This window comes from Xenopus tropicalis, chromosome 2, assembly GCF_000004195.4.
Source record: "Xenopus tropicalis strain Nigerian chromosome 2, UCB_Xtro_10.0, whole genome shotgun sequence".
NCBI lineage: Eukaryota > Metazoa > Chordata > Amphibia > Anura > Pipidae > Xenopus > Xenopus tropicalis.
In genome coordinates, this window is record NC_030678.2 from 4,690,847 (window position 1) to 4,712,464 (window position 21,618).

The 21,618-nt window shown below is 46.7% G+C and overlaps 1 protein-coding gene across 15 annotated transcripts in view; it reads right to left on the reverse strand.

The window, feature by feature from the left end:
* Positions 1 to 21,618, reverse strand: part of lsamp (limbic system associated membrane protein) — a 1,312,976-nt gene that overhangs the window by 377,054 nt on the left and 914,304 nt on the right. For 10 of the 15 annotated variants that reach the window (XM_031895608.1, XM_031895613.1, XM_031895605.1 and 7 more), the window contains exon 1: positions 19,105 to 19,634. In XM_031895608.1, the coding sequence (XP_031751468.1) occupies positions 19,105 to 19,259 (155 nt within the window). In that variant the 5' untranslated portion in view covers positions 19,260 to 19,634. 15 annotated transcript variants of the gene reach the window in all.

Sequence of the window (21,618 nt, forward strand, 5' to 3'; positions counted from 1 at the left end):
GTAATGTACCCCTCTCATTACCCCTTCTATGTTGTACCCCTCTATTGACATGTTACCCCTCTATGCACATGTTACCCCTCTATGGTATGATACCCCTCTATGGTATGATACCCCTCTATGTACATGTTACCCCTCTATGCACATGTTACCCCTCTATGCACATGTTACCCCTCTATGGTATGTTACCCCTCTATGCAAATGTTACCCCTCTATGGTACGTTACCCCTCTATGTACATGTTACCCCTCCATGTACATGTTACCCCTCTATGCACGTTACCCTTCTACGTACATGTTACCCCTCTATGTACATTACCCCCCATGCACATGTTACTCCTCTATGTATATGTTACCCCTCTATGCACGTTACCCCTCTATGCACATGTTACCCCTCTATGCAAGTTACTCCTCCATGTACATGTTACCCCTCTATGCACATGTTACCCCTCTATGGTATGTTACCCCTCTATGCACATGTTACCCCTCTATGCAAGTTACTCCTCCATGTACATGTTACCCCTCTATGCACATGTTACCCCTCTATGGTATGTTACCCCTCTATGCACATGTTACCCCTCTATGCACATGTTACCCCTCTATGGTATGTTACCCCTCTATGCACATGTTACCCCTCTATGCAAGTTACTCCTCCATGTACATGTTACCCCTCTATGGTATGTTACCCCTCTATGCACATGTTACCCCTCTATGCAAGTTACTCCTCCATGTACATGTTACCCCTCTATGCACATGTTACCCCTCTATGGTATGTTACCCCTCTATGCACATGTTACCCCTCTATGGTATGTTACCCCTCTATGCACATGTTACCCCTCTATGCACATGTTACCCCTCTATGGTATGTTACCCCTCTATGCACATGTTACCCCTCTATGCAACGTTACCCCTCTATATACATGTTACCCCTCCACGCACACATTACCCCATTATGAATACGAGAAAAGCAAGCCGTAAGCTTTGTCTCTATGCACATGTTACCTCTCTATGGTACGGTACCCCTCTATGTACATGTTACCCCTCTGCTTATGTTACCCCTCCACGCCCACATTACCCCATTACGAATGAGAGAAAAGCAAGTTTTAGTCCCGACGTTACGCCTGGTGCAGTCTTGGGGCAAATCTGAGCCGAGCGCTTTGTCTATTCAGAGTGTAAGTTTAAGGCTCATTTAAAGCAATTTAGATCTGAATAAAGTGGGAACTTATACATAATAGATGCAGAAATTCTCTGCTTTAGCGACTGAAGGAAACATTTGCTGCGTTAAAAGACTTTTTTTTCCCTCTCTTTAAACGCCATTACACATAACTCTTTGTTAACTAACTCAGCGTTTGTTTGGGAAAACCAGCGACGTCTATTCCCCAAAGCCGCTGCCCGCCATGAATATTGTATGGGCTCATTGGCGCGGAGTGAAGTTGGGCTTTGGGCTCAGGCGGAGAAGCCTGTACTGAAATGAACGGATCGGCACAATATCATTGGGGCAAGTAGGGGTGGGACCCCCGGAACCAATGATGGGGAGCCCTGTAGTACTGCCGCCCTGCGCTAACATGTTCCCATTTGGAATTACAGATGAAATGTATGTTACAGGCCATATAAACATCTAATGAGCCACAGACTGCCAACAGGAGATGACCGAATCCACCGAAATCCTTTGTAAAAGATCTGGCCGATCTAGACTTAAGGTGCCCATACACGGGCCGATTGTAGCTGCCGATATTGGTCCCTTAGACAGATTCACAGCTTATCGGCCCATGCATGGGCACTACTGACCAGCCTGCCCGACCGATATCTGACCTGGAATCGGCCAGATATCGATCGGGCAGGTTAAAAAATTTAGTCGGAGGGGGACCTTATCGGCTCGTTGATGCGGTCCCCAAACTGACTGCACCTATTCCGGTGTTGTAACTCAATTGGCCCCAGGGCCAAACAACTGAATTAGCCTAAAATCTGATATTGTAGGTGGGGATATCGGGAGAAGATCCACTCGCTTGGCGACCTTGCCAAGCAAGCGGATCTTCACGTGTATGGCCCCCATACACGGGCAGATCCCTACGGGTGGGCAATATCGGGAGAATCCAGGCTAATTCGATCGTTTGGCCCCAAATTATCACGACGGGTATAGGCAAAGTTGGTTCGGGGACCACATCAACGAGTCAATGCGGTCCCCGATCTGACTAGATTTTTTAACCTGCCCGATTCAGATCTGGTCGATTTAAGGCCAGATATCGGTCAGCAGGCCCGTCGGTAGTGCCCATACACGCTGCCGTATCTGTCTAAGGGACCCATATTGGCAGCTACAGTCTGCCCCTGTATGGGGACCTTTAGTCGCAACTCCAAATTCATTGACATGGTGGAACTCAGGGGTACAATCAATATGCCACACCTGCCTATAGGTACCTGCAGATGGGGGATACCTTCCGAGCACAGTCCGGGGCAATTGAATTGACCCTAGTGGAACCTCCACTCCTCTCGCTACTCAGGAGAGAAGACCCCCCCTAAACTGGTCTCTGATTTATACGCACAATTACTATCCACTACTCCAGCCCCATTCCAATTATCATACGAGAAGATATCCCCGCGCTTAGGGCTGACCAATGGGAAGAAACAACTGGAAATTTTTACTTAGGCCGCCCTGTACCCCAAACAGACTATTCCCCATTGGCCTAATCACATCCCCCATCTGAAAACGGTGTGAAGAGGTAGATGGTTCCTACTGGCACATGATTTGGGCCTGTCCCATCATCAGCTCTTTTGGGCAGGGCTCTCTTCCCCTCCTGTATCGGTTACTGATTGCTTTATATGTTACTCCTTGTAGAGTGTAAGTTCTTTTGGGCAGGGCTCTCTTCCCCTCCTGTATCGGTTACTGATTGCTTTATATGTTACTCCTTGTAGAGTGTAAGCTCTTTTGGGCAGGGCTCTCTTCCCCTCCTGTATCGGTTACTGATTGCTTTATATGTTACTCCTTGTAGAGTGTAAGCTCTTTTGGGCAGGACTCCCTTCCCCTCCTGTATCGGTTACTGATTGCTTTATATGTTACTCCTTGTAGAGTGTAAGCTCTTTTGGGCAGGACTCCCTTCCCCTCTTGTATCGGTTACTGATTGCTTTATATGTTACTCCTTGTAGAGTGTAAGCTCTTTTGGGCAGGGCTCCCTTCCCCTCCTGTATCGGTTACTGATTGCTTTATATGTTACTCCTTGTAGAGTGTAAGCTCTTTTGGGCAGGACTCCCTTCCCCTCTTGTATCGGTTACTGATTGCTTTATATGTTACTCCTTGTAGAGTGTAAGCTCTTTTGGGCAGGACTCCCTTCCCCTCTTGTATCGGTTACTGATTGCTTTATATGTTACTCCTTGTAGAGTGTAAGCTCTTTTGGGCAGGGCTCCCTTCCCCTCCTGTATCGGTTACTGATTGCTTTATATGTTACTCCTTGTAGAGTGTAAGCTCTTTTGGGCAGGACTCCCTTCCCCTCCTGTATCGGTTACTGATTGCTGTATATGTTACTCCTTGTAGAGTGTAAGCTCTTTTGGGCAGGACTCCCTTCCCCTCCTGTATCGGTTACTGATTGCTGTATATGTTACTCCTTGTAGAGTGTAAGCTCTTTTGGGCAGGGCTCCCTTCCCCTCTTGTATCAGTTACTGATTGCTTTATATGTTACTCCTTGTAGAGTGTAAGCTCTTTTGGGCAGGGCTCCCTTCCCCTCCTGTATCGGTTACTGATTGCTTTATATGTTACTCCTTGTAGAGTGTAAGCTCTTTTGGGCAGGGCTCTCTTCCCCTCCTGTATCGGTTACTGATTGCTTTATATGTTACTCCTTGTAGAGTGTAAGCTCTTTTGGGCAGGGCTCTCTTCCCCTCCTGTATCGGTTACTGATTGCTTTATATGTTACTCCTTGTAGATTGTAAGCTCTTTTGGGCAGGGCTCCCTTCCCCTCCTGTATCGGTTACTGATTGCTTTATATGTTACTCCTTGTAGATTGTAAGCTCTTTTGGGCAGGGCTCTCTTCCCCTCCTGTATTGGTTACTGATTGCTTTATATGTTACTCCTTGTAGATTGTAAGCTCTTTTGGGCAGGGCTCTCTTCCCCTCCTGTATTGGTTACTGATTGCTTTATATGTTACTCCTTGTAGAGTGTAAGCTCTTTGGGGCAGGGCTCTCTTCCCCTCCTGTATCGGTTACTGATTGCTTTATATGTTACTCCTTGTAGATTGTAAGCTCTTTTGGGCAGGGCTCTCTTCCCCTCCTGTATCGGTTACTGATTGCTTTATATGTTACTCCTTGTAGAGTGTAAGCTCTTTGGGGCAGGGCTCCCTTCCCCTCCTGTATCGGTTACTGATTGCTTTATATGTTACACTGTATGCCCAATGTATGTAACCCACTTATTGTACAGCGCTGCGGGGTATGTTGGCACTTTATAAATAAATGTTAATAATAATAATAATAATAGATATATGGTAAGAACCATAGCTCTCCCCCCATTCCATCAACCAGAAATATACCTACTAGGTCTAATTCCTACTAATTATGCAAGAATTCTGGTGAGATCGTTAATGTACTATGCTAAGAAAATGTTGAATACCGAACCGAATCCGAATCCCAATTTGCCAATGTAAATTAGGATATGGAAGGGTTAAAAACTACGCGTGGCAAACATTTTTGCAACTTCTTCCGATTCAGTTTGGCCAGAAGCGTCGATTGGGGTGAATCCTGCCGGAAACGGTTAAATGTTGGCTGAACCCCCGAATCCTGGATTTGGCGCATCCCTAAACAGAACCCAAGGGGACTTTTTCATCGCCGCTGCAACTTTTCCGTATGTTCCGCGACTTTTTCGTATACTTTCTGCGACTTTTTCATCGCCGTCACGAAAAAATCGGATGGGTTTATCCACCGTTTACAATCGCTCAATGCGAAAAAATTGCAACGGTGACGAAAAAGTCACGGAACATAAGGAAAAGTTGCGACGGCAACGAAAAAGTCGCGAAATTTTCGTTTCCAATCCGATTACGGGATTCGGATTCATGGATTCGTGCATCTCCCCCCAAGTGTGACGTATATCAGCCAATTATTATCCCACAATAGTAAACATGCCGGCCGGGTAGCGGTACTGACACCATTTTGATCCGTCGGGGTTAATGCGGGCGCTTGAGCGCCGGTGAATCAGCGAGGCGGCAGTTTGTACAAAACCAATAAGGCTGAGCTAAGCTTCACTGGCTTCATTTTCCAGCCGCACTCGCATTATTTGCCTCTCGGCAGCACCGCGCTCTGACTTGGCCTTTTTTTTCTTAAGGAAACAAATTACCAGTCAAGTGAACTCTGCTATGTTTGATCCGAGAGCATTGATTGGATGGGGGAACCGGGGCGCCCTGGCACCCAAGTGCGATTGGGTCACGTATGGTTCTGCTGCGGCCTGGCTGATAAGCTCATATATGGCCTTTAAGAGGGGCCTGGATGAGTTCTTGATCAATCAGAATATCCAAGGCTATTGTGATACTAATATCTACAGTTAGTACTAGTGGTTTATATATAGTTTATGTATGTGAGTGTATAGATTGGTAGGTGTGGGTTGTGTGTGCTGGGTTTACTTGGATGGGTTGAACTTGATGGACACTGGTCTTTTTTCAACCCTATGTAACTATGTAACTATGGGCCCCCAGTGTCTCCGGCCCCCTAGGGATATGGCATATTGCCAATGGGAAAAGAAAGAACTGCAAAGCCCCTATTAGGAAACAGTGACGCACCCACAGTTACCCCAGTGCCCCCCCGGCCCAACAATCATTTCCCTGATGCCTCTGACGGGGCTACTGTACCTTGCTACATGCACTCAGTTGCCCCGGCATTTGAATATAATACCATAACGGTTGTTACCCCATTGACCCCCTGGTTCTGCCAAGTGACTACATTAGGCTATTGGCTACACCACTGACTTATGGGATAGTTGACCTTTTAATATGTTATAGAATGGCCAATTCTAAGCAACTTTTCAATTGGTCTTCATTACTTATTTGTTATAGTTTTTTAATTATTTGCCGCCTTCTTCTAACTCTTTGCAGCTTTCAATACCTTGGGATTAGGTGCCAAAGGCTAAACCCACCACGTGCCAATGGGTCCGGCTACTTGCCAGGCACATTATCCTGGAGCCGCCCAGGCCAACATCATAACAACTGGGAAGAGAGCGGGAATAACAGAATGTAAAGGGAAAGTTCGCTGGCTGCCTGGCACCGTTACCCCATGGCTCTGTCAGTGGCGCCAATAAAACAAAATCCCTGCTGGGTTCTTATTGCTTTATGGTCCCAGATTTCATCTGCTCCGATATCCGCTGAGTTATTAGTCTTAGTGAGTCCTCGGGCCTCCTCTTCTGTCACCAAGGGATCCTGTGACCGAAGGAAACATTCAGGAACCCAAAAACTCAGTTTTCTTCCCAAAAATGTCTTACAAGATGTCAGGTCGCAGGGGATTTACTCGTGGGTCAGAGCTGTGGGTGGGAAGCCAATCTGCCCGAACCCCCTTTCCCTTCCCCTCTATCCTTCTGTCTCTCATCCCCTCTCCTTTCCTTTTCTATTCCCCCCCCCCAACTGTTTGGCCTTACTCCCCCCCATCCTCCCTCTTCTCCCCCCTTCTATATTTCCCCTCTCCCCCCATTTGTCTCTCTACTCCCCGAACCCCCTTTCCCTTCCCCTCTCCCCCCATTTGTCTCTCTACTCCCCGAACCCCCTTTCCCTTCCCCTCTCCCCCCATTTGTCTCTCTACTCCCCGACCCCCCTTTCCCTTCCCCTCTCCCCCCATTTGTCTCTCTACTCCCCGAACCCCCTTTCCCTTCCCCTCTCTCCTTCTGTCTCTCATCCCCTCTCCTTTCCTTTTCTATTCCCCCCCCAACTGTTTGGCCTTACTCCCCCCCATCCCCCCTCTTCTCCCCCCTTCTATATTTCCCCTCTCCCCCCATTTGTCTCTTTACTCCCCGAACCCCCTTTCCCTTCCCCTCTCCCCCCATTTGTCTCTCTACTCCCCGAACCCCCTTTCCCTTCCCCTCTCTCCTTCTGTCTCTCATCCCCTCTCCTTTCCTTTTCGATTCCCCCCCCAACTGTTTGGCCTTACTCCCCCCCATCCCCCTCTTCTCCCCCCTTCTATATTTCCCCTCTCCCCCCATTTGTCTCTTTACTCCCCGAACCCCCTTTCCCTTCCCCTCTCCCCCCATTTGTCTCTCTACTCCCCGAACCCCCTTTCCCTTCCCCTCTCCCCCCATTTGTCTCTCTACTCCCCGACCCCCCTTTCCCTTCCCCTCTCCCCCCATTTGTCTCTCTACTCCCCGAACCCCCTTTCCCTTCCCCTCTCCCCCCATTTGTCTCTCTACTCCCCGAACCCCCTTTCCCTCTCTCCTTCTGTCTCCCATCCCCTCTCCTTCTCCATTTTTCTTTTTTGCCCCCCGTCATGTGACTTCTCTCTCATTCTGCCCCTTCTTTCCCCGTCAGTAATTCTCTACCCTCTAACAGTGTATTCTGTGTCGCTTCTTTCCTCCTTCTTCTCTTCCGTTTATTAATTCCCTTCTTTTTCTCATCCATTTTCCTTGCTGTTCGGCCCTAAGCTGCTCATTACATGAGGGTACAGGGGATTCTGCTGTACTGGGATCCATTATTTTTGGTGCCTTACAAAACCACCTTCTCCTCTACTTTACACCATTTTATATTCTCCCTGTTTGGCCTTACTCTTCCCCACCCTGCCTGGGTTACTAAACCCCAGTCACAGCTACTAAACCCCAGAAAATCCCCTCCCATAGACAATACTGAGAATTACACACGTAGAGACAATTATCAGTAAATGATCAGCATTATCTTCTTCTGTAGCAACTACAAATACCTGCTACTAGTAGCTCTGTGTGTCTTCACCCTTAAGGTGGCCATACAAGCTGCTGACGGGCCTGCCCGGTTTTTCCGTTGGATCGGGGACCACATCGGCTAGTTAATGCGTTCCCCGAACTAACAGCGCCTATACCCGGCGTTCCAATTTGATTGTTTGGCCCCAGGGCCATATTAGCCCAATATCATCCACCCGTATGTGGGGATATCAGGAGCAGATCCGCTCGTTGGCCCCCTTAACTCTTCCTCATCCTCCCACACTCTGATTGTGGGACTGATTGGCCAGAAGGTCCTGATTCCAAATTCCCACAGAGACCTTTGCGTTGGCCGTGACTCCCAGAGCACACAGATTGCCTATTCCTGTATATTTCTTTAATGAATGTTTACTATTGTTTGTCAAAAATAACACATTAAATGCCCCACTCTGAGGCGCCAGTCAGTAGCGCACGTAGCGAGATGTAATTATTGGCAATCACAGAGCGTCGGACGTTGGCGAGGCCATGGCGCAGGGAGGAGAGTAATCTATGGGGTCCTGTTGTGCCGCTACTTTATGGGCTCAGCAAGACGACTTACAGCGAGTGGCGGCACTATGTCAGCCGGCGGGAGGCGCGGGGAAACTCACTTCCACTGCCTTTAATATTACTGTGATTATTTATACAATGAACTCGTATATATTCTGCTTGGCTCTGCAATATTTACCAATTTAAATTACCTCGGCTCGGAGTTTCCAGGACGCTGGGAAATGGATAGTCACTCCCTCCGTATAATTAACACGGCGCATAATGGAATACAGCGCCGAACGCCACGACTCCGTAATGAGAAAATGAACCGCTCTCGGGGTCTCCGTTATATATATATATATATGTCATTATTGGGCTTGAGGAACGCCAGCCAATTGTATTGCGCGAATGCGTCGCGGATGAGCGGAGATTTATGATTATCGCAATTATAATTGGACTTTCTAACGAATCGCAGGTCGATGTAATAACACAAACCGGTTAAAAGTAAAAACGCTTTCATTTCGGAAATGGGGCTCATTTGTATCAATCCCGTCCAAAAACCCAAGAAACAAGATGATCGAGGTTTTCATTATCCCTGGAATGTTACAGTTGTGTAGCACAAGGCTTTAAAGGGGAACTAAACTACTGAAAAGTATTTGTCTGCCCTTGTCCGTTCTCTGCACTGCTGCTCCTGACTACATGTAGCAATTAGGGTTGCCACCTCTGCCGGCTTTTTTTGCCAGGCAGAGGGCGAGTGGTGTTGTTGCAGGGAAAAGGCGGGGCCATGACATCACAGGGGCAGGGACGAGGCAAGGTAGTGACATTTTGGGCGGGGCTATGACACGCCAATTGGCGATTGGTCAGAACCGGACAGGTGGCAACCCTAGTAGCAGTAGACAGCTCTTCTCTAGCCAATACCTATTCCCACAATGGATTCTGCAGGTATGGGATCCCTTATCCGGAAACCCATTATCCAGAAAGCTCCGAATTACGGAAAGCCCGTCTCCCATAGACTCCATTTTAATCAAATAATACAGAATGTAAAAACCGATTTCCTTTTTCTCTGTAATAATAAAACAGTACCTGTACTTGATCCCAACTAAGATATAATTACCCCTTATTGGGGCAGAACAGCCCTATTGGGTTTATTTAATGGTTAAATGATTCCCTTTTCTCTGTAATAATAAAACAGTACCTGTACTTGATCCCAAATAAGATATAATTACCCCTTATTGGGGCAGAACAGCCCTATTGGGTTTATTTAATGGTTAAATGATTCCCTTTTCTCTGTAATAATAAAACAGTACCTGTACTTGATCCCAACTAAGATATAATTACCCCTTATTGGGGCAGAACAGCCCTATTGGGTTTATTTCATGGTTAAATGATTCCCTTTTCTCTGTAATAATAAAACAGTACCTGTACTTGATCCCAACTAAGATATAATTACCCCTTATTGGGGGCAGAACAGCCCTATTGGGTTTATTTCATGGTTAAATGATTCCCTTTTCTCTGTAATAATAAAACAGTACCTGTACTTGATCCCAACTAAGATATAATTACCCCTTATTGGGGCAGAACAGCCCTATTGGGTTTATTTCATGGTTAAATGATTCCCTTTTCTCTGTAATAATAAAACAGTACCTGTACTTGATCCCAACTAAGATATAATTACCCCTTATTGGGGGCAGAACAGCCCTATTGGGTTTATTTAATGGTTAAATGATTCCCTTTTCTCTGTAATAATAAAACAGTACCTGTAATTGATCCCAACTAAGATATAAATAATCCTTATTGGATAAAAAACAATTCTATTGGTTCTTATTGGATAAAAAAAAATCTAATTGGATTTAATTAATATTTTATTGATTTTTTTAGTAGACTTAAGGTATGGAGATCCAAATTAAGGAAAGATCCCTTATCCGGAATATCCTTGGTCCCATTCTGGATAACAGGTCCTATACCTGTACTATGATTCTCCTTCGTTACATGTCTATTAAGCAAGAGCATATTTTCTAGATAGGGCCAGGGTCCGACTGGGACGGTGGGGGCACTGGGATAAACCTGGTGGACCAGCCCAGGCCTGGTCCCTCTGCCAACTAGGAGGAACCTTGCCCCATTGCTTCCAGTTTATATGAGGTGCCACAAGTCTCTGTGCCCCTTAGTTGAGGGTCTTCGTAAATGACCCCTTAAGTATTTTCCTTTTCACTATACCACCAAGTGCTCCCTATGTGCCCATATGGCTTTTATCTGCAGAAGGATCTGAGCATGCTCGTGCCCTGGGCCCCAGTACATGGGGGCACCAATATGCATAAGTGCAAAGTACTAAGGCAATACGAGATGTAGAACGGAGCTGTTCCTATATGGCCCCACATACCATACATATCACCGTTGCCCATTGATGGTAACTAAAGCTGAAGGCTGGAACGTGTTACCATTTATATTCCCACTGCAATTACAGAAGCGAGAAAGCGATAAGAGAAAAATGAAATAATGCAACGACCTGGAAGAACACGTTTCCCCCGGGGACCCATCTGAGCCTACAGAGACCCCCCCAAGCCAGGGGGCAGAAAAGGAACATGTGATCTTTACTCATAAAGGCTACATTAACATTGTCAAGGTAAAATCCAAGTGGGAATAAAAGAATAAAACAATGCGGCTGCTGTATCCTCTCTGCCCTGATGTCTCCCTTTATGTTTGTATTATGATACAGCCCCGTAATAAAGCTTCCCAATATGATGTTTAGTTATATTTGTGTGGCAAAAAGGGCATAATGGGCAGTAAATGCAAATGGTATTTCCTCCTTCAGCAGTATGCTGATATATAGGGACACTCCATGGTTTGTATGGGGCACTTTTTATTTCTAAATGACTGTTACACAGCAAATAATTCCCTCTGCCATTTAACCTTTTATTCTTCAACCAACAAATGTATTTGTAGCTGTAATATTGGTGTGTAGGCGCCATCTCAGTGCCTTGTGCCTGAGTCTGAGCTTTCAGCCAGCGCTACACATTAGAACTGCTTTCAGCTAACCTATTGTTTCTCCTACTCCCATGTAACTGGAGGAGTCCCAAGCCGGACTTGGATTTCTTACTATTGAGTGCTATTCTGATACCTACTGGGAGCTGCTATCTTGCTCCCTTCCCATTGTTCTGCTGATCGGCTGCTGGGGGTGAGGGGGGGGATATCACTCCAACTTGCAGCGCAGCAGTAAAGTGTGCCTGAGTCTGAGCTTTCAGCCAGCGCTACACATTAGAACTGCTTTCAGCTAACCTATTGTTTCTCCTACTCCCATGTAACTGGAGGAGTCCCAAGCCGGACTTGGATTTCTTACCATTGAGTGCTATTCTGATAGATACTGGGAGCTGCTAAGCATATCCAGCCTATGGCACTAGGAGCTGTACTTTAAATCCAAGAATAAATATTTGGGCCCAAGTCCTGATTTATACCCGGCTCTGCGTGCAGTTTATTGCTGAGCCCGTAATGTAATGCTCTGCCGGCGCCGCACAGACCATATATCCATCACTTCAGTCTATGAAACTTCCAGGCGCAGAACTCTCCGGCACGAGCCCCCCGTTCCCAACAGATAAGGGACTACAAACAAACAGAGAGGGGCTCGCACAATCCCCCCACCATAAACGTTAGTGCAGCGCCGGCACAATAAACATGCAGTTATGTCTATGAATACGCGGCTGTTATATTGGTTTTAAATGGACATAAATCCCCTGAGAAACCAGATTTCCCTTTATGGTTTAAATAGAAATATTCACACAAATATATAGTAAATATCAGTCTAGCGGCACGGGATACATAATAGGTACAAACGGCTTTTATTCTCATCTCATTCAAGCTCATACGCATGTGAAAAGTACATCTTAGCCACATTAGCCAATAAGATCCTTCCATTAGTCTAACTGCATAAGGTTATTAAAAGCTAACTGCTGATTGGTTGCTTGATGCCATGTGGCAGCAATGCCAGGTGAAGAGTTTGTACTTACAGCCTCGCCACTAGTAGGCGCTGCTTTTCCCTCGGGTTTTAACCGAAACCCACAGGTTTACATATAGGTTTGAGCCCCAGCTGTGCGTTTGGGTAGGCGGAAGGTCAAACTTCAAGTATTCTTTGGTGATATAATAGTGCTGACCCCTCCCCTGTAGTGCTTGGTCCCACCCACATATGAGTCATCAGAGGGGACACTGTGGACCTTGGCCCCACCCATATATGAGACATCAGAGGGGACCCTGTTGCGCTTTGTCCCACCCCTATATGAGTCATCAGAGGGGACCCTGTAGCGCTTGGTCCCACCCCATATGAGTCATCACAGGGGACCCTGTAGCGCTTGGTCCCACCCATATATGAGTCATCACAGGGGACCCTGTAGCGCTTGGTCCCACCCCTATATGAGCCATCAGAGGGGACCCTGTAGCGCTTGGTCCCACCCCTATATGAGCCATCAGAGGGGACCCTGTAGCGCTTGGTCCCACCCCTATATGAGTCATCAGAGGGGACCTTGTAGCGCTTGGTCCCACCCCTATATGAGTCATCAGAGGGGACCTTGTAGCGCTTGGTCCCACCCCTATATGAGCCATTAGAGGGGACCCTGTAGCGCTTGGTCCCACCCATATATGAGTCATCAGAGGGAACCATGTAAAGCTTGGTCCCACCCCTATATGAGTCATCAGAGGGGACCCTGTAGCGCTTGGTCCCACCCCTATATGAGTCATCAGAGAGGACCCTGTAGCGCTTGGTCCCACCCCTATATGAGTCATCACAGGGGACCCTGCAGGGGACCCTCCAGTTCGTGGCTGCAGAAATCTCTCCGAACCCCAATAATAATTACAAATGGGAAGAGCCGGGGCCCAAGGAATTTCCGCAGAGCATTATGGTTTATAAAGCGGCAGCGGCGCCATTTGCCTTTGTTTTCCAAGTTTAGATGTTTTTCTACGGGGGCAGCCAATGGGCCCATAACCCTCTATGGGAGGAGGGTCAGAACGCTGGGGTTACATACACAAACCCGACAGCTTTTGGTAAAGGGGAACTACACCCAAATCTGCTTTTGGCATAATGAAAATGTCCACTGCATTGGCCTGCCGTGATTCCATAGGCCGGGAATTGCCTTGCTGTGAATTATGGGATTTGCAGTCACCTATTGCCGTCCCAGGAACCAGCGTAAGGAAATCCCAAATAATTAGGAGCCATGAAACCGTCCTCAGTGCAGAGTTATTGTATCGTTATTCATAAGGCCGGGCTCCCTGGGGGGAGTTAATATTATATATATCTGTCTTTAATTATAAACACAGCATGATAAATATATATATTGCTATTTACCTAATAATCACCGCTGAAAGGCACTAAATGAGCATTTTATTTAATGTTATTTAATATAAATACCTGCTCATAAATAAACCCTTGGCCTATAGATGTGCAGCCGCACTTACATAGCAATGGACTCGAATAGGACTACAAGTTGACTCATAATATCTTTATAATACTTAGTTGGGGGTGTTATCCTTATAAAATGCTATTGCTGAACTACAGTACATCCCTGGGATCCCTATAGCCATTGGCTATCCTGGGATACTAGAAATAGTAGGGCCAGGGAACTATGGGTCAGCTGACATAGTTGCCAGTATAATACATGACCCTATACTTCCAGTGTAGCCAATTATCTTGTTACACATTTCTTTCCAAAACATGTGATGAGTGATGTCACAATCGCACTGTAATACAGTTAAAATGTAGTCTTTTACTTTATATTAATAATATAATTGATGTAAATCCACTGTAAATGTTTAGTAATAATAACAATTATTGAAACAGAATATATCACGTCTGCGGGAGGCGGGACTCCATGCATTATAATAAATAAGTGATGTCACAATTTGTATAATTCTGTAATAACATTTGTCGACATTATTATGATTATTATTTTAGGATAGATGTGACAACTATAATATAATATTGGTATAATTATATATCATATATTATATTAACCATTATAATGCAGGAACAACTATAATATTCTTATAATAACACACTCGGTGGAATGATGTTCAACTTTATCATATAAGTGATGTCACAATAATACTAATCACATTATTATTGTGATGCCGCAGTTGGTTATAATTAAAGGCAATTTCCTTATAATAAATGAATGATGTCACATAATATATGATTTCTGTAATTATCTATAAAGGAGTTGATTGAATTATAAGATAACACAGTCATAAGGTTTATTCATTCCAATACATGAATGATGCACATTGTTATACATTTAGAGCAGGTTAAATGATTGACTATAGCATGAGTGATGTCACAATAATCCAAATTATGTCTCCAAGATGGAGACAGTAGGGCAAGATGGAGAGAGTACTGGGTGTACTTGGTATACTGGGTGTACTGGGTATACTAGATATACTGGGTGTACTGGGTGTACTGGGTATACTGGGTGTACTGGGTATACTAGATATACCGGGTGTACTGGGTGTACTGGGTATACTAGGTATACTGGGGGTACTGGGTATACTAGGTATACTGGGTGTACTGGGTATACTAGGTATACTGGGTGTACTGGGTATACTAGGTATACTGGGGGTACTGGGTATACTGGGTGTACTAGGTATACTAGGCATACTGGGTGTACTGGGTATACTAGGTATACTGGGTGTACTGGGCATACTGGGTGTACTGGGTATACTGGGTGTACTGGGTGTACTGGGTGTACTGGGCATACTGGGTATACTAGGTATACTGGGTGTACTGGGTATACTGGGTATACTGGGTGTACTGGGCATACTGGGTGTACTGGGTATACTGGGTGTACTGGGTGTACTGGGTGTACTGGGCATACTGGGTATACTAGGTATACTGGGTGTACTGGGTATACTAGGTATACTGGGTGTACTGGGTGTACTGGGTATACTAGGTATACTGGGCATACTGGGCACACTGGGCATACTGGGCACACTGGGAATACTGGGTATAAAGGGCATACTGGGTGTACTGGGAATACTGGGTATACTAGGCATACTGGGTGTACTGAGCATACTGGGTACAAAGGGTGTATTGGGCATACTGAGCATACTGGGCACACTGGGTGTATTGGGCACACTGGGTACAAAGGGTGTATTGGGCATACTGGGCACACTGGGTGTATTGGGCATACTGGGCACACTGGGTGTACTGGGCATACTGGGCACACTGGGTAGAACACGACTGGGAGTGGGGCCGGTACACTCGCACACATGGCTGGGAACTGGGTTACATAACAGACGAGCTGACAGTGGTGCATGCTGGGGGATGGCACAAACACTGAGCTGGAGGATAACCAAGCAAAGTGCCGTGTTCCTGCGACACAACTGCCAGCCGGCATCAGCGCATAATAACACACGGTTTAACCTCTTCGCAAAAGCCAATGGGGTTCAGCGCTGTGTCAGAAGCAGGACCGGCAGGACGGGGGTTAAGCATAAGCACAGAGTGAAGCGATCTGATTGGAGAGATCTGATACATAGAAACAGACACCTACAGTACATCATGGTACAGTCCGTGTTAACCCCTGAATTACAACACAGGTAGCAGAAACTGTTTATCCCAGTGCAGCCTGCAGAGCAAGGAAGGGGAGTGTGTAAGGGGCACTAACACTGGGCACTAACACTGGGCACTAACACTGGGCACTAACACTGGGCACCAACACTGGGCACCAACACTGGGCACCAACACCGGGCACCAACACCGGGCACTAACACTGGGCACCAACACTGGGCACTAACACCGGGCACACCGGGCACCAACACTGGGCACCAGGTCAGAGTCACAGTGACAACAGTAAGTTTCATTCTGTTGGTCCCACACCAGGGACTGTGATATTGTTGTTGGCATTTAACCCCTTCCATGCCAGCAGCACCAGTACCTCCCTATTGAACCCCACCTGTGTGTTCTACAAGAAACAGATATTTATACCCGTCCCCCCCATAATCATGTCCCCCCCCTCCTGCAACCCACAGCATGAACTGAATACACCGTATAACCAAGCTAGGGACACACACAGCACAAAAAACACTCCAGCCAATGGGATTGGGTTAACACAATAACACACAGATGCAGATAAACACACACACACTGCTGACTGCCAGCTAGTGCCATAGGGTACATACTGACCCCCACACCCCAGCTGGCACACAGTGTAACTGGCACAATGATACTAGTACAAATAATATAAAGACATACAAACAAACACAGCTGAGGGATCACACAAACACACATATAAACACAGCGCACAACCAGTGGAAACACGGGACATACTAGTACACACGTTGTACATTCACACACATTACAAGCACACAATAATACAAATACAACATACACACTGCTGACTGTCAGCCTATGGGAACACTAACACACATACACTCCCCACACATATATATCCTACCAAGGACATAGCAAGACACACACTCACATACCTATACTGCACACACTGACACACTAGCACACAGTCTAGTCTATACCTCTATATTATCCACACTAACACAACCCTTTGAATTACACAAACTAACACATTGATATAACACACACATACACACCTATACATTACATACTGTAACATACACACATACCTCTACACTATACTAAACACAAACACCCAGGTACACTCCATATAAAGGTACCCCTATGGCACACACTGGCACACACTAGCACATACTGCCACACACTGGCACACATTGGCACACACTGGCACATACTGGCACATATTGGCACATACTGGCACACATTGGCACACACTGGCACATATTGGCACATACTGGCACACATTGGCACACACTGGCACATACTGGCACATACTGGCACACACTGGCACATACTGGCACACACTAACCATTCCAGGCTGTAGCCCAAGTGCATTAAAGCTACTGGGTGCCTGGCAGCTCCAGTACAAGTGCATCTCGCCCATTACATGCCTGGCAGCTATAGTACAAGGATATTTAACCCATGAATTGCCTGCCAGCTTTAGTACACTTGCTTTTAACCCCATAATACCAACTCTAGTATAAGCATATTTAACCCAACAAAAGCCCATTAGCTATAGTAAAAGTATATTTAACTCATTAAATGCCGGACATTACAGTAAACATGATTTTACCCCAGCAATGCCTGGCAGCTAAAGCACAAGTATATTTAACCCAATGAATGCCTGGCAGCTAAAGCACAGGTATATTAACCCAATGAATGCCTGGCAGCTAAAGCACAGGTATATTTAACCCAATGAATGCCTGGCAGCTAAAGCACAGGTATATTTAACCCAATGAATGCCTGGCAGCTAAAGCACAAGTATATTTAACCCAATGAATGCCTGGCAGCTAAAGCACAGGTATATTTAACCCAATGAATGCCTGGCAGCTAAAGCACAAGTATATTTAACCCAATGAATGCCTGGCTGTTAAAGCACAAGCGCTGCTGAAATGGGTTTGCATTTTGCAGAAAACATTAACCCCCTTTGCCCAAACAGAAGCCAAAGTGATGCACTGGCATGCATAGCGGCGAGAAATTAACCTCTACATAGCTGGAGCATGTTGTGTGACTAAAGCGACTGTGATCAGAGGAGAGTGGGCTACAAGAGGGAGGGTTGGGGGGTGCAGTGGGTTTTGGGGTATCAGAGCTGTGCAATTGGGGGGGTAGTTACTGATACAATGTCACAAACACACACACTGCTGTAGAACCAGGGGGGGTACAATGTCACTAACACTCACACTGCTGTAGAACCAGGGGGGGTACAATGTCACTAACACTCACACTGCTGTAGAACTGGGGGGGGGGGGGGGTACAATGTCACTAACACTCACACTGCTGTAGAACCAGGGGGGGTACAATGTCACTAACACTCACACTGCTGTAGAACTGGGGGGGTACAATGTCACTAACACTCACACTGCTGTAGAACTGGGGGGGGGTACAATGTCACTAACACTCACACTGCTGTAGAACCAGGGGGGGGGGTACAATGTCACTAACACTCACACTGCTGTAGAACCAGGGGGGGTACAATGTCACTAACACTCACACTGCTGTAGAACTGGGGGGGTACAATGTCACTAACACTCACACTGCTGTAGAACTGGGGGGGGGTACAATGTCACTAACACTCACACTGCTGTAGAACCAGGGGGGGTACAATGTCACTAACACTCACACTGCTGTAGAACTGGGGGGGGGGGGGTACAATGTCCCTAACACTCACACTGCTGTAGAACCAGGGGGGGTACAATGTCGCAAACACATACTGTGGGGGGGGGGGGGTACAGTGTCACAAACACTCACACTGTGGGGGGTACAATATAACAAACTCCAGCTGACTCTATTGGGTGCCATATCTCACTCCATCACACACAGTGATAGAGACCTGAGATTAGAGGCAATAACTCGCAGTCAGGGCAAATGTTAATTAAAAAAGGGGCCCAATGGCAAAGCTGTGGGTATGAGAGGGGGTATTTAAAGAGATAGGGGCAACTTATGTGTATGTAGAAGGGAAGGGAACATAAAGCAAAGTATAAATTATGTTTTATATTGCATAACATTTATTTCAGTGCACACATGTAGGATATTCCACTTGCCCCATTGTGCCAGGGCTCCGGGGGCAAATGCCCCTTCCCTAATACCAGCCCTGGCTTCTGTATCCCTGGTCCTAGTCCCTTCCAGCATCCTGTATCCAGCAACATCATAGTAAAAAAAAACAAAAACAGGCACAGCGCCCCCTACCTGAGAATGGCTGTATCCCCTTGCCGGACGGTGATGTTGTCGGTGCTCCGGTTAAAATCCCCGCTGCGTACCGGCAGCCCTGTGGGAAGAAGGCAGAGCAGTCTGAGAAGCAAGAGGGGCAGCTGATTCCTGTCTGCTTGAGATCGCCCAACCATGGTCAATTTTGGAAATCAAAACCAAAAAATGGTTAAAAAAAGGAACAAAAATACCCTTAAAAATGTAAACTTGCCACCAAAAATGAAAAACAACTTCGCACACCAAAAGGGGTTAAAATGGGAAAAATATCAACCACGAAAATTAAGTCCTTCAATCCCCAACTGTTTGCAGCCAATTCCAAGATCTCTTATAAAAATAGCTCCATATCCTGAAGTGCCTTATTGCCCCCTGCCTGGGTGTGAAGCGCAGACCCCCATACAATCCCGGGGAGGTGGGCAGCAGAGCCTATGGGCTGCTATGGCTGAGGATGCTGAGCCAGGCACACTGAGCAGGATCTGGATCTTACACAGGACTCCTTCACTAACCCACTTTCCCATGCACAGAGAGAGAGAGATGGATGGGGGGGGGGGGGCAGATGGGAGGGGGGGAGAGAGCAGAGAGAGAGAGTAGAGAGAGCACAGAGAGAGCAGAGAGAGAGGAGAATCTCACAGCACAAACAGAAGCAGAAATCTGCTTTCCACTGGAAAGGAGAATCAAGGAGCTTGGGGCTTTCAGAAATCAGGTTGGTGCCCCCCCCCTATTAGCAGATAGCGCAGTCCGAATCCCATGTAATTGCTCTAATGGTGGGAGAATCTATTGGGGTGAAGAGGGGTGTCCGGGTTTAGCTGCGCTCAGTGAGGGTCGCAGATAGAAAAGAGAGGGCAGGAAGCCTGAGACCCCCAAGTTGAGAGAAGACAAGAGAGGGTGTCTTGGAGGGGGTACACAGAGGGACACCCCCTAAATAATGTGGCCACCGATGTCTTTCAAGGTGCTATCCTGAGTCATCGCAAAGTCGGGTTGCGACTTAAAGGGAAAGTTACCTGCAGTTTGGTGCAGAGATTAGGGGTCCGTTGGATTCAGGGTCGGACTGGGGGTGAAGTGCCCACTGGGGCCCTACAGGTGCCCTGCCCCCCCCCCCCCCCCCCACAGGGGCCCCCCACCCGACGTCCTCCCCTAAGCGCATACATTTAACGCGTCAGTCGCGGCAGAGGGAGCGCCGCAACGGTCGCGTCTGGGGCCCACCAGGATTTTTCCTTTTGTCCCGGCGGCCCAGTCCGACCCAGATTGGATTAGGGCAGAGTAGACATAGGAGGCCTGAAGGTGGCAGATTTCAGTGGGTCCTACAGACGGATATGGCAGCTTATCTGCCCCAGTATGGTGCCCTCCGATGGGCCTACCCGACTAATATCTGCCGTAATTGGGCAGATCTCAGTTGGGAAGGTTTTACTTTCCCTTTATATCGGAGACTGTATCGGCTCGTTGATCAGTCTGACGGCCCATATACCCACCGTCTTAATTTGACCATTTGGCCCTAGGGCCAAATTAGCCCGATATCGGCCACCGTGTATGGCCCCTTAGGGCCCGTTGGAATAAGATTTGAAATTTATACTGATCTTTTCTGCTTTCTGTGTCTCAGGCTTACGGATATGTCGGAGGAAGAATCTGATTAAATACTTTCTCCCCTGACAAACGCTGCGAAGGATCCGGGGGAGGGAATACGCGCAAAAAGAAACTTCTATTCTGCAATGTTGGCCTTTAAAGGGGAAGTAAAACCAAATATAATGCTGATCCTGCCTAGATACGACCAATGTATTAATAGCCTCTATTTCCCACAACCTCTTCTCTAGGGGGCACATTTTCGTACGCCGAACGACTTTTTTACCGCTGTTTACAATTGTACGGTACGAAAATTTTGTGACTTTCGGATTGCCAATACGATATTATCGTGACATTTTCGTGATATCTGCGATCTTCAGAAATTCTCATTTCCAATCCGAATTTTTCCCATTCGGGATTCGAACTCGTGATTTGATAAATCTGCCCCTAAATCTCCCTCCTCATTCGCCGTTATGGAACGAGCGAAATTCTGCTACATTGTTTCAGTAGTCGGGGCCGGCAGTGCAGGGAATAGCTATGAATACAAATCCATGGAAGTCTATGGGAGAATGTGGCTTAGAAGTAAGTGTTTCCATGATGCCGCACACACACATATGAGGATTACTTCCCCTTTAAGTGCCCGTCGGGCCGGTTCATGTCGGTTATGAGGGTCTATTCATATTCCGATCCCATCCGTGTAAACAACTTAGAGCGGATTATTAGTAATTGCCAGCACATCAGGTAAACATAGTTTAAACCCATTACAAACAATCAGCTGCCTCCCTATCGCTGCGCTACAGACACGGCGCTTCTTGCTGCAGAGTCGGAACATCAACAACAAGTAGAATGGACCTTCCGTGCCCTCCATTTTATATTAAAGGGCAAATATACCTATGTTTTTGTGTATTGTAACTATAGGGGTGGGAATGTATAATCATTTCC